General features: G+C 43.4%; 1 protein-coding gene across 2 annotated transcripts in view; it reads left to right on the forward strand.

The window, feature by feature from the left end:
• WBP4 (WW domain binding protein 4) overlaps positions 1-13133 on the forward strand; it is a 38707-nt gene that overhangs the window by 17801 nt on the left and 7773 nt on the right. For both annotated transcript variants that reach the window (XM_034758405.1, XM_034758404.1), the window contains exons 8-9: positions 10011-10177; positions 11249-11460. In XM_034758405.1, coding sequence (XP_034614296.1) covers positions 10011-10177; positions 11249-11460 — 379 coding nt within the window. The remainder of the gene's footprint in view (positions 1-10010; positions 10178-11248; positions 11461-13133) is intronic.

Genomic DNA, 13133 nt, shown 5'->3' on the forward strand with positions numbered 1-13133 from the left:
AATCGTTGGATACTGAATGAGAAATGATAGGAAGGGCGGGGATAGGTCGTGAAAGGCCTCGGAAGTGAAGACCAAGTAGCTAATTTTGATTTGATAGAGAAGGAGAAGACAGTAGAGGGATGCAAAGATAAGGGTGACATGGTCAAAGCAACAGGGTAGGGAAATGATCTTTGCAGCAGCATTCTGAATAAATATCAGTGAGGCAAGATTGCGTTTGTCAAGGCTAGAAAAGATAATGATGGAGTAATTGATGAGACACAAGATCATGAGAGCCAGGCCGAGAGTGTTAGCTGTGTGGAAGGATAGGAAAGACCATATTTTAGAGATGTTATGTAGAAAGAATCTGCAAGACTTAGATGTAGCACTCATGTGAGGACCTAGAGAGAGGTCCCAGTTGAAGATCATGCCTAGGTTATGGGCCCAAGTGACAGGTGGGATGGTGATGTTGTCCACAGTGATTGAGAAAGGAGTCGGAGGAAGGGCTTGCAGGTGAAGATTAAGAGCTCTGTTTTAGCTATGTTGAGCTTGGGCTAAACCTCAATGAGGAGATGTCAGAGAGACTGTCTGAGATGTTAGTTGGACAAAAGGGACAGGTCTGGAGTAGAGAGGAGGATCCATGAATCATCCACACAGAGATGGTACTGAACTTGTGTGTGTGGATGAGATTACCGAGAGATAAGGTATAGATAGAGAAGGGAACTAAAGACAGAGCCTTGTGGAACTCCCACAGACAATTGGAGGGCAGATGAGGAGGATCCTCCAAAGAACATACTAAAAGAATTATTGGGGAGGTAGGAGGAAAACCAGGAGAGGACAGAGTCACGGAAGCCAAGGGAGAACAAGGTTTCAGGAAGATGATCATGGTAAACTGTGTTAAAGATGGCTGACAGGTCAAGGAGGATGAGGATGGAGTATGGTTCTGAGATTTGGCTAGGAAGAGGTCAGAGCAAAAGGTCAAAGAATGGAAGCCAGATTGGCAAGGATCTAGGATGGAATTGGAGAAGAGGAGCTTGAGACAGCGATTGCAGATAGCATGTTCAATGAGTAGGGCTCTACCAAATTCACAGCCATGAGAAACACATCACAGACTGAAATCTGGTCTCCCCCGTGAAATCTGATCTTTTGTGTGCTTTTACCCTATACTATACAGATTTCAGGGAGGAGACCAACGTTTCTCAAATTGGGGGTCCTGACCCAAAAGAGAGTTGCAGGGGTGTCGTGGGATTGCCACCTTTGCTTCTACGCTGCCTTCAGCACTGGGTGGCCGGAGAGCGGCAGCTGTTGGCAGGATGCCCAGCTATGAAGGCATTGCCCTGCCAGCAGCAGCGCAGAAGTAAGGGTGGCAATACCATACCGTGCCATCCTTACTTCTGCGCAGCTGCTGGAAACGACTCTGCCTTCAGAGCTGGGCTCCTGGTCAGCAGCCACCACTCTCCATTGGCTAGTTTTGAAGGTATCGCCGCCGCCTGCAGCAGTGCAGGGTAGCAGTACCGCAACTCCCCCTACAATAATCTTGCGACCCCTCCACAACTCCTCTTTGGGTCAGGACCCCTACAATTACAACACTGTGAAATTTCAGATTTAAATAGCTGAAATCATGAAATTTACAATTTTTAAAATCCTATGATCATGAAATTGACCAAAATGGACCATGACTTTGGTAGGGCCCTATCAATGAGCTTAGAAATGAAAGAAGAAGGGAGATGGGGTATTAGTTGGAGAGGCAAGTCTGGTCAAAGATGGGTTTTTTATAAGATAGAAGAGACTGAAGCATGTTTGTACGTGAGGGGAAAGACCAGAGAAGAGTCAGCGGTTAAGAAAAAAGTAAAGGGGGGAATGAGAGTGAGCTGTCTTCACTGATACACTTTACATACTCTCTCTAGCAAGCTTAAATTTCCTAAAATAGAATATATACAATTTGGGAAATTATAGAGTAAGATTTAGATTTTAAGATAATCCAGCCAGTGAAAGAGAACCAATTTCCCCATTACTTCAATAGTGGACTGAATTTGATATTTGACCAGTTATTTTATTATTGATCAGACATGTATAATTATCTGACATGAGTGTAGGATCAAATAATAATAGCCTGGATTGTTTCCTCTTACAGAAATACCGGTGGGAGAGATATTGCAGTGATCCTCTAAGAGGGGGGAGGGATAACTCAGTGGTTTGAGAATTGGCCTGCTAAACCCTGGGTTGTGAGTTCAGTCCTTGAGGGGGCCACTTAGGGATCTGGGGCAAAATCAGTACTTGGTCTTGGTAGTGAAGGCAGGGGGCTGGACTCAATTACCCTTCAGGGTCCCTTCCAGTTCTATGAGATAGGTATATCTCCATATAACAGTTTTCCTTAATCTCTTTTCTTGCATAATGCAGCTTTCTGCACACCCCCTCAAAACGGGCAACTGTTCTGTCTCTAAACCTTACTGATCTTTGGGACTCATAGTAGGACAGGACTGGCCATGTGCAGATTCTCTGCTTTTGTCCCAACTTCGGGGTCCCTTTGTGCTCCCAGGCAGTATAGCTACAATCAAGCCATACTGTTAAACTAATAAAATAATACCAACAGGATCTTATAAGAGAGATGAGGCAAAATGCCAGGTTTATTGTAAATACAGAGAGAGAGCGAGAAATCAAGATATGCAATTCAATATTATTTCACTCCCATTCCTTATTCATTCACACACGTTCTGCAGAGTTGTTATAGTTACAAGCCTAGAGGTTGCTCATGGCAAAGTACTGGCCAGGTAGCCTGCACGCGAGGGTGGAGCCGAGTCCTTGTCAGATGCACATTCGATGCTCCTGGAAGGTGGTTGCAGAACCAGACTCAAAGTTTTCAGTCTTTAGAGTCTGTTCTTATAGGATTTTGTCCTTATACAAGTCTATGGGAATTGCTTCATCCTGCTGATGTTTGTTTGAGGTGATTATCAATCAGCAGGTGGCACATCCCTAATGTCTGAGTGTTATCTTGTTCTTGGAGTCTTCAGCCCTTCTTTCGGGGGGGGGGGGCACTTGGGTGGATTCCGGACTGCCCTGTGGGGTCATCCAGTTATCTCGGTGCTACGTATTCTTCGGCCAATCGAGACTGAAGTTGTAATTCTTAGGCTGGCACTTCCCTGACCATTCATTCTTTATCTAAATCAATTTATCCTTTATCTAAATCAAGCATCCATTAACATACATCCTCTATTTTAACATACATTTATCACTTATTACTTTACTATTTCTTACTTCTAGCAACTCTCAGGATGTTGCAAATCTACTTAAACTTTAACATACATAGCAAACAAATTAAAAGCGGTGTTCTGTTTTGAAGAACAATTACAGTTGTTTTTGCAAAGCCTGATTCCTTTTTGAGAACAGACTTTCTGTCTTAGGATGTGTTAACACAATTAGCAGTTTGGCCTTGCCTGTTTCTCACGGAGAGGGAGAGACACAGAAATGGAAAAAGCAAGAGGCCTAAGCTGTGGGGAATTCAATCTTACCCCTTGTCTCTCTTGGCCTCCGACTTCTTATACACATACACTTTATGGTTCTAATACAGAAATTCCCTGATATGGTCCAACAATACTGCCAGGGACTTCTGAGCCATTAAGCTGTTCTTAGAACTCCACCTTAAAAGGCAATCCCTAAGTCCAGAGAGAAGGATAGAGTGGAAAGATAATGCAGCATCATGCTGCATTAACTAGGCTGAGCAGCCTAGTTAACCCTGGAGGGTGCCCTAGCAAATTGTCTAGGCAACAACACAAACTTTGGGCGTGTTGCAACTGACCTCCAGCCTCCGACCCCAGCTTGACTCTGACCCTGACTCTGGCCTCCTGACTCTAGCATGGTACTTCCCTGATCTTGGTCTCTGACCTCAGCCTGACTCTGACCTCAATTCTTGCTTATTTGAACCCGGCTCTAGCAATTCCTTCAACCTCTGCTCACTGACTACTGTCCCTGATGTGTGGACACCAGCCCCGCTGTGACCGCTAGTGCAGACCGCCTATGCCCTGGTCCCTTACAGTTTGCCCAGACCCGCTTCCGACCCCCTTTGCGGGAGCCCCTTAACAGGGATATGGAAGGGACGGGTCTACCATCTCCCACAGGACCCCATGGGGTACTAGATCTGCAGGAGCGGGTCGTGCAACTCCAAACCAAGAACCATCTGCTCCATTCCCAAGTGGCACAGCTCCTAGTGGAAAATTAGACACTCCATGAGCTGCTACTACAGTCCCAGGAAGAGAGATCTGTGCTCCAGGCTTGGGTTGGGTCACTGCTCTCTGAACAGCGTCCAGCAGTACCACTACCCAAATGTTTTGATGGAAACCACCAGAGGTTCGGGGGTGCCTGAACCAATTTTCTCTCTTTTTTCCACCGGCCAGGCCAGGGTGGGACTAGCGATCAGTTTGCTAGCTGGAGAAGCACTGGATTGGGCCTCCCCCATGCTGGAGCAGGACAGCCAGGTGTTAACAGACTGGAACACCTTCCTTTGAGCATTTTCTGCACGTTTGATGACCCTCATCACACTCACCCAGTAGAAGCCACACTACGAAGGCTCCAGCAAAAGCAAGAGCCAGCTGCCTCGTATGCTGCCTAGTTCCATCACCTCATGGCTGACATTGAATAGAATGAGGCAGCCCAAATTCTGCGTTTTCGGTATGGCTGTAGTGAGGAGGTAAAGGATAAGCTAACCCACGTTGAGACCCCAACCCACTTGGATGCTTTTACTGACCTCTTTCTCCGCATCAACAACTGGCTATGTGAGCAAAAGGAAGAGAAGAGGGGCACCCTGCCACCACTTTGCTCAACACCACACCAGAAACCCCAGGGCCCAACTGTGAACTGATGCAGGTTGATCTAGGTCACCGAAGCTTGACCCTGGAAGAAAAGAAATGATGACCGCACAGTAACCTATGCATTTATTGCGAAGCACGAGGATATGCCGTCGCCTCTTGTCCATTGTGGACCTCAACCCGCAAGGAATTGGGAAGTGAGCGAGCCCAGGCCCTATGGTGGGGGAGAGGCAGCCTGGGCACCACCAGGGTTCTATGTTCTGGAACTACTCCCCAGTCCTCAAGAGAAACTTGATCCAGGACACGCAGGTCCTCCCCACACTTCCAAGTATGAGTAAAGTTACGTACCATGAATGAGGCTAAACTGATTCCCCCTTAGTGGGACCTGATTGATTCCAGGGCTACCAATAACATCATAGATGCTAAAGCTGCTTGAGCACTACAAATCTCCCCTCTGTTTAAAGCCTACATCAGTCCTTGTAGAGGCAATAGATGGATACATCCTGTCCTCAGGACCAGTAATGCAGGAAACAGAACCCCTAGAGGCTGTAATCCTGGCCCTTTGGGAAGTGCTGCAGTTCAATATGATCCATTCTCTACACTGCCTCCTAATTCTTGGAATTACCTGGCTGGAGCAGCACGGCTCTTGCATCTCCTGAAGAGAAAAAAGGGTCCGCTTTCCCTTGGAATATTGCTGAAGGGTCTGCCTGTGTGCAGCTGGCTTCAAGCCTCCCAGTCCCCGTTTCCTGTAGCCAATTGGAAACAACAGAACCTGTGGGGGAATGCAAGATGGTGGCGGCTAACCGGAAGGAGTCAGTCCCAAGCTTGAGTCCCCATCTTCCTGAAGAGTATTGGGATTATGCAGACATTTTTTAAAAGAAAAATGTAGACACGCTACCTGTGCACCAAGACTACAACTGCCCCCATAGACCTGCAGCCTGGGGCAAAGGTCCCTTATGGACATATTTATGCGATGTCCAAACCAGAACTGGCAGCCCTTCGTGTGTGCGTCCAGGAAAACCTGGACAAGGGCTTCATCTAGCACTTCACCTCCCCAGCAGGGGCTTCGGTCCTTTTCATTAAGAAAAAAGACAGAATGCTAAGCCTTTCTATAGACTATCGGGCCCAAACCAGGTGATGGTCCAAAACCTGCATCCTCTGCCCTTAATATCAGAATTACTAGATCATGTGTGGTCTGCCAGAATTTTTACCAAACTGGACTTCTGGGGTGCTTACAACCTAGTGCACATCAGGGTAGGAGATGAATGGAAGACTGCCTTTCAAACCCCACTATGGGCACTTCAAATATTTAGTAATGCCATTCAGGCTAACAAATGCTCCTTCAACCTTTCAACACTTCACGAACAACATATTTCGAGACATCCTGGACCAGTATGTAATCATCCATCTCAATGACATACTTGTGTTTTCAGATAATCCTGAGCAGATTTGTTACCATATTCATTCCATCCTGAAAAGACTACAGAAGCCTGGCCTTTTTGTGACATTGGAAAAATGTACCTTTGACCAGTCCTCCACAGAATCCTTTCCCCAGAAGGAGTCAGGATGGACCCTCGGAAGGTAAAGGCCATTCGCAACTGGGCAGTGCCCTATTCCCTCCGGGAGTTACAGTTCTTCTGGGCTTTGCAAATTTTGCCAATTGTTCATTACAGGTTTCTCAAGGTAAATAGCCCCAGTAACCAACCTACTCTGCAAGGCCATCAAATTTGTTTGGACACGTGAAGCTCGCCATGCTTTTGAACAGCTCAAGGCTGCTTTCACCACTGCTCTGCTTCTAGCACACCAGGACTCAGCCCAGGCATTCATAGTGGAAGCCATGCCTCCAACATAACCATCGAGGCCATAGTGTCTCAGAGGCATGGTCCACAGCACGTGTTGCACCCCTGCGCCAACTACTCCTGAAAACTCACCCCCTGAAGAATGGAATGATAAGATAATAAATAAGGAACTGCTCACAATTAAATTAGTCTTGGAATTCTGGCACCATCACCTCGAGGGAGCCCGACACCCAGTGCAAGTCTTTTCCAACCTTAAGAATCTTGAATATCTGATTCAAGGCTTGAGCCTTCCACAAAGATAGCTCAGGTGGACATTATTTTTCTCTCAGATCAGTTTCATTATCTATCACCTATCACCTGGGAATCCGAAATGGGACGGCCAATCCCCTATCCCAAAAGGGGAATACTACCAAGAGGGCGAGGGGCCTAATCAAAAACCACCCCATCTCCTGAAAACTCTCAAATTCCTTAGTGCACAATACACCAATAGCAGTTTTAAGTGCACTGTTAAACCATATTAGAATACCATTTATTTAAATTTTTTGGGTTTTCTATACTTTCAAATATAGGGTTAGGGCTGGGGGCTCTGGGCTACAGCCCAGCTCAGGGCTTCAGCCCCCCGGGGGCACGGGGCTCAGGAATTCAACCCCTGGGGGTCTTGACACTTCAGCCCCTCTCGGGGTGTGGGGCTTCAGCCCAGTTTGAGGCTCGGAACTTCAGCTGTTCTCACTGGGCTCCAGCCCCCTTGCCACCAGGGAAACTGCAGGCTGGAGCTGCTTCAGCCCCCCCGCTGTCCATGGAGCTGTGGGCTGAGGCTTCAAATCCCCTCCCCCCCCGCCCAATGCCTTCTGCCCCGCCCAGAGGCATGTGATTAACACATTCAAAAAATTAACTCGTGAATTTTGCTTTCAGTTAATCACAGCCGTTAACTGCGATTAATTGACAGCGCTAGTTGCTGACTTTCCAAAGTGCTGGGGGGGTGCTCAACCTCTGGCTCTGTCCCAGACCCCACCCCAACTCCACCCCTTCCCCCAAGGCCCCACCCCCACCTCACCTCTTCCCGCTCAGTTCCGCACCCTCTCCCGAGCATGTCGTGTCCTCATTCTTCCCCTCTTCCCTCCAGAGCCTCCTGCCTGCACACAGCGAAACAGCTGTTCGTGGTGGGTGGGAGGCACTGGAGGGGGGAGGTGCTGATCCGTGGGGCCTGCTGGTGGGTGGGAGGCACTCTGAGGGGGTGGGGGAAAGCTGATAGGGCGGCTGCTGGTGGGTGCTCAGAAGCCATCATTTTTTCCCTGTGAGTGCGTCAGCCCCGGAGCACCCACGGAGTCGGCGCCTATGCTGGTTTGAATCTTTAAAAGAGAACTTTTTTCCTTGGGTGTCAGAATTTTGAGTTAAATACCTGGAAACAAAGAGGTTTAAGCAATCTAACTTAAAAACCCTTCTTCACCTGCAAAAAAATTGAACTGTGTCCTTTTTTTGATTCGTTATGATGTATGAAGAAGACTTGAAAGGATGGCTTTATTTCTTTATTTGTTGTTGTTTTTCATCCATATTAGAAATTCAGCATTTGTCTAGGCTTGAAAAGATTCTAGGATGGAGAACTAGTGAAATAATGCCAAAAGACCCAAAAGAATGAAAGTTAAGCTACTGAGAAGGAAAGTGATTTTAGTCAATTTCTTGTAAAAACTCTTTGCTTTTTGTTTGTTTGTTGTTAACACCTATTTAACTGTAATAACTAATCAACATTTTGGAGAAATGAATTCTTTCTTAATGATTAAAGAACCTGCCCTTCACTTAAGTCTTCAGAGCATAGAATAAACATCTGAGACTACTGACATTTCTCCAGAAAAAAACAGGGAAAATCAGACTTGGCAGTCTTGATATTTCTAAGGACGCAGAAAAATAACTCTTCTCAGCATATGTAGCCTAAATATGCAAAAAGATGGGTTTTGGTTTGGGGTTTTTGTAGATTTGTTTGCAGGTCATTTGTCAGTGCTCTCTTTTAAACTCCAGTTTGTATTTTATAATTTGTGTTTTGTTACTTTTGACAGTTCTACATAGTTGTGTAAGCTGCATGAACAACTTCTTTGTAACTATTTTGCTTGGTATTATTTTATACCTGTTGGATTTTGAATTACCATTCATTGTGACCACCAGACAAATATTTGTGGTTTTAATTTTCAGTGCAATTTAACTCTGTTGGAGTACATGTCCTCTTAGTTAACCCAGTGTTCTAAAGAAGGGACAATTATCAACAAAAACTCTGTTTTGTTGTTAACAGCTTTGAAGGCCACTAGATGTCAGTACAACACACCTAAATAAGAAAGCTTTTGCTCTTTGAGGATAATAAATCTTAGAAGTGTATTTGTTAAATGTTTTTAATTAATAATATGTCTAAAATATGAAAATAATGTCAAAAGTATGATAGTTTTTATTAATTTGAGAGTCAGTGTACTTTCCAGTGTTATAAAAGTGATTTGGCTAGTCAAATAGAATCTGTCTATGCAAACTCTTCAACTAATTGCTGACTCTTCAAATGAATGCTGGCAATTACTTGGTTTTTCACTTAATAGTGGAACATTTTATTAAAATCAGTGCATTTAAGGCAATTAAGTGATGACATTGGGATTTTCAATATGTGGATACATCCATCACACCATCTCACTCAACAAGTTTACTGGAATATCATTGTTTAATTCAAGATAAGGTCATGTCCCTCAGCTGTTTGAGGGATTTCCAATAAATCAGGTTTGGATATGTAAACGCTGCTTTTTAATTAAAGAGCCTTAGTTCTACTGTATGCTACTGAGGCAGCTAGCACTGAGGAAATTGATAGATGTTTAGTCTGTAAATAGGGATGCTGACTTTAAAATCTGTGCGGAGGGCTGGGACACCATATCTGAATATGTTAGAGTAATCAGTGCAAGAGATGGCAAATGCATGGTCAAAGGTATTTTTGTAGTGGGGAACAGTGTGGGTTATAGCTGTGTTAATTATGTTCACAGTTACATGCCAAAGAATCCTAATCCATTATTAGGGTTGTTATAATTAAATTATCCAATCTGAAAAGAGAACTAATGGTATGTAAAGTAAATAATGTATAGTAGGTTGGACAGGTTTAATTGAAGTATTTCTACTTTAAAGAAAAGATCAAATGCATAGTAGAGGACAGGATACAGCAAGTCTTTTCATAAGTTGAGTGGAACTGTCATGAAACTTGTGTTTAAAAATAAAATATTGAAAAAGTAATTTTGAGAAGTCTAGAAAGAAAACATGAGAAAAAAAGAAAAGTGGAAGGGCTTATGCTAAATTCTTTACTGTATTTTTCACATGGAGCATATGGTACTGCTTAAGGTTAATGTTGTCAAAGTGGAACTGATGTAAGGCCAGAATTAAAACATGAATAATGTGACTGTCCAAATATATTGAACAGTATCAACGTGGGAGAAGCCTCATGGTTTTGTTTCATCTTCGTATGAGAGCAATAAAGATGACAATCATCCTGAAGAACACACCACAGCGGATTCAAAGGGATCTGAATCAGATGCTGAGAAGGATGGTAATAAAAGTGAAGTACAAAAGCCAGAAACAAACTTAAAGGTAAGGTTTTTTTTCCATCAGATTTAATTTATGTACAATATTAATGTTCCGGAATAACGTGATTTCATCTTTCTGGGTGGCTATATTGATTGTAGTTAGGTTAAACCTGATTGACGTTGATAAGAATTAGCACTTTATAATGCTTGAAAAGCAAAATAAATAACTGTTAATCTATAGGAACATCAGCAGCACTGTTACACCATGGAAGATAGACTCTTCAATGTGGGTGGCTTGGATGTAGCTAGAGGTGCTCATGGTTTCCAAGGAAGGGCATTGGCATCCCCATTAGATAATCCTCAGATTGATATTGACTTCAATATGTGGCTATAATTTTTGGGCCATATTCTTCAAAGATATCTGCTTACAGTGGGACACCACAAGATCATGGCCATTGTCTGAAAATTTGACACTTACAGGCTTTCCTATTAATTGTCCGACAAGACCAATGGTAGGATAAAAGTACTCTCAAAACTAGATACTATGTCTTCATATTAAAGTTCACAATAAAGGCTGTAATTTTAGGTATGGGTAGATAAAAATTTTCCAGTGCATTTTATTTTGAGTCCAGAAACAGTAACTTCGGCTTCCAAAGTTAGTGTTTTTATTTAAACTGTGAAAATACCCAGATACAAATGCTTTAAGGTATTATTCCAATTTTCTTCCCCCGTTGTGTACAAAACTAGTCAAAGTTCTACCAAATGTTATCCATAAGAAAGTGTGCAAAGAATATTTACTTAAAATAAGAATTAAAAGTTAAATATATATGATAGAGCTTTGTTTTGTAAATGTGTATGTGGTATTCCACTCATTTTCAGCTGTGTGAGACGGGACCTTTTAACTATAGCTTGTTCTAATAATTGTTCTTCTTATGCATGTATTGAATGACTGTCTCTTTCTGAATGGAGTAAGAAGCTTGTGGAGAAAAATAGTAAAATTCTACTAAAACATTGTTTCTTTATTGCTTTTGATTTTCCTTGGTTGAAAAGTATAAATAATAGATGTGAAAAAGAGCAATATTCTGTTGTTTCATTTAGGCATTTTTGCTGAAGGTGAGTTTTTTTTCTTCCTTAGATGAAAAGAGACAGCGATGAAGAAACAGAGGAAGAGAAGCCCCCCAAAGTTAAAAAGATAAGCCCTTATGGAGAGTGGCAGGAAGTTAAACAAGAAACTGATGTTGCTCAGGATGAGGCCCCATCAGTTCCGCAAGTTACCTCCCACAATGTATCTAAAAAGACAAACCCTTATGGAAACTGGGAGACAGTTACAGAAAAGGAAGACCCATAGTAAGTGTCCATTTACCACTATCACCTTGCTGTTCCAGAGGCCCTATCTATAGGGCCAAAACCTGCATTCCTCACTCAGGCAATATTAATACTCAAGTCAGTTGGAGTTTAGCCTGAGTAAAGATTTAAGGGTTTTACCCATGGTGATTATTTAAAAAGTAGTTTTCAGTCTTTTTTAATGCTGAAGTTCATTATAATCACAGGGTAAACTTCACAAATTGCTGGTGATGGTTGTTTTCAATGGATTTAGTATTCAGATGCCATGGGCCAGATTTTTAAGTGTAGTTTTGTAGGCCCCATTCTGGGTGTGAATGCAAATTGTCATGCATACAATTTTTTCACCTTTAAAAATTTGGCTCTGTATATATTTTTCCAAAAATTCAGTAATATTTGATCAGAGAAGCAGATGATGCTTGTTGAACTCTCTCTCTGTGTAAAAATTATAGGCTAAGTCCGGCCCATATATTGCTACATATCTAGTAAAATCAGGTATTCTGCTTGCTTACACATTCATTAGATTAAACATGACCCATGTGGTCTCATGTCTTGGAGGACATGGTAGGGCCTTCCCATGTTGCTTCTCTACAGGCAGCTAGAAATGGAGCTTGATCTTTTCAGATAGTTGTTATTGTTTGAGTTTCCCATATGATCTTTTCATAAATTAATTAAAATAATGCATTTTACTAGAGTAAAAATAGTCACTTATTATTAGTATAAAAATATCTTTCACTGTTAACAGTAAAAATATTTACTAGTTGCTACAAATTGCTTGTGTTATCCTCAAAAATATGGGAATTTGGGACTTTGAGCAAGGCAATTTGGAGTTTCTTGGGTTCCGTTTCTGATTCTACCCAAAACTCGCTGGTTACCTTGTGGTAAGTCACTAAACTTCTTTATGCTTAAGTTTCCCTCTCTGTAAAATGGGGATAACACTTTCATGTCTCAGAAAGGTTAATTAATAAGGATGCGTGGATCCTTAGGTAAATGCAAAGTTGTACTATTGTTGGACCATCTTATTGTTCAGTGTTTACACAACACCTAGTGGGATCTGGTCCATGACTAGGACACCTAAGCACTACAGTAATGCAAATAATAATAACAAATTCAACATTCCATAGGTAAGGATCATAGTATAATGTCACTTGTTCAGCTCAGTATAGTTAAGGCTGCCACTTTTCCCTAATTTCTTAAGTTTTCATGTAAGATGGTTGTCTGTGGACAAAAGAGACTTTGCTCAGTTGCATGGGGAAGACTTGCCCTTCGTTGTCCTTTCTTCAAGAACTTCTGCGATGCAAGTCTTCTTTGTCTTGGTGGCAATTTAGCAAATTCTAATCAAAATGTTTATTCTTTTGTGGGTTGTCAGGTGCAGGCTGGGTTACCTAGGGTTACCATATTTTGTGCCTCCAAAAGGAGGACACTCCACGGGGCCCCGCCCCCAGCCCCGCCCACGCCCCAACTCCGTCCCCTCCCCAAAGTCTCCGCCCCCTCCCCTGCTTCCCGCGAACATTTGATTTGCGGGAAGCCTGAAGCAGGTAAGGGGGAGTGTGGGGGGAGGAGGCGCGGCCCAGGCTGGCCCCCCGGCGGCTCCAGCCTGGGTCGGCTCGGGCCCTGGGGTGCCGGTCCCGGCCCCCGGCCGACCACCCCTGGCCCGCCCAGCACTGCCGGCCCCCGGC

The sequence above is a fragment of the Trachemys scripta genome, chromosome 1, assembly GCF_013100865.1.
Source record: "Trachemys scripta elegans isolate TJP31775 chromosome 1, CAS_Tse_1.0, whole genome shotgun sequence".
Lineage (NCBI taxonomy): Eukaryota > Metazoa > Chordata > Testudines > Emydidae > Trachemys > Trachemys scripta.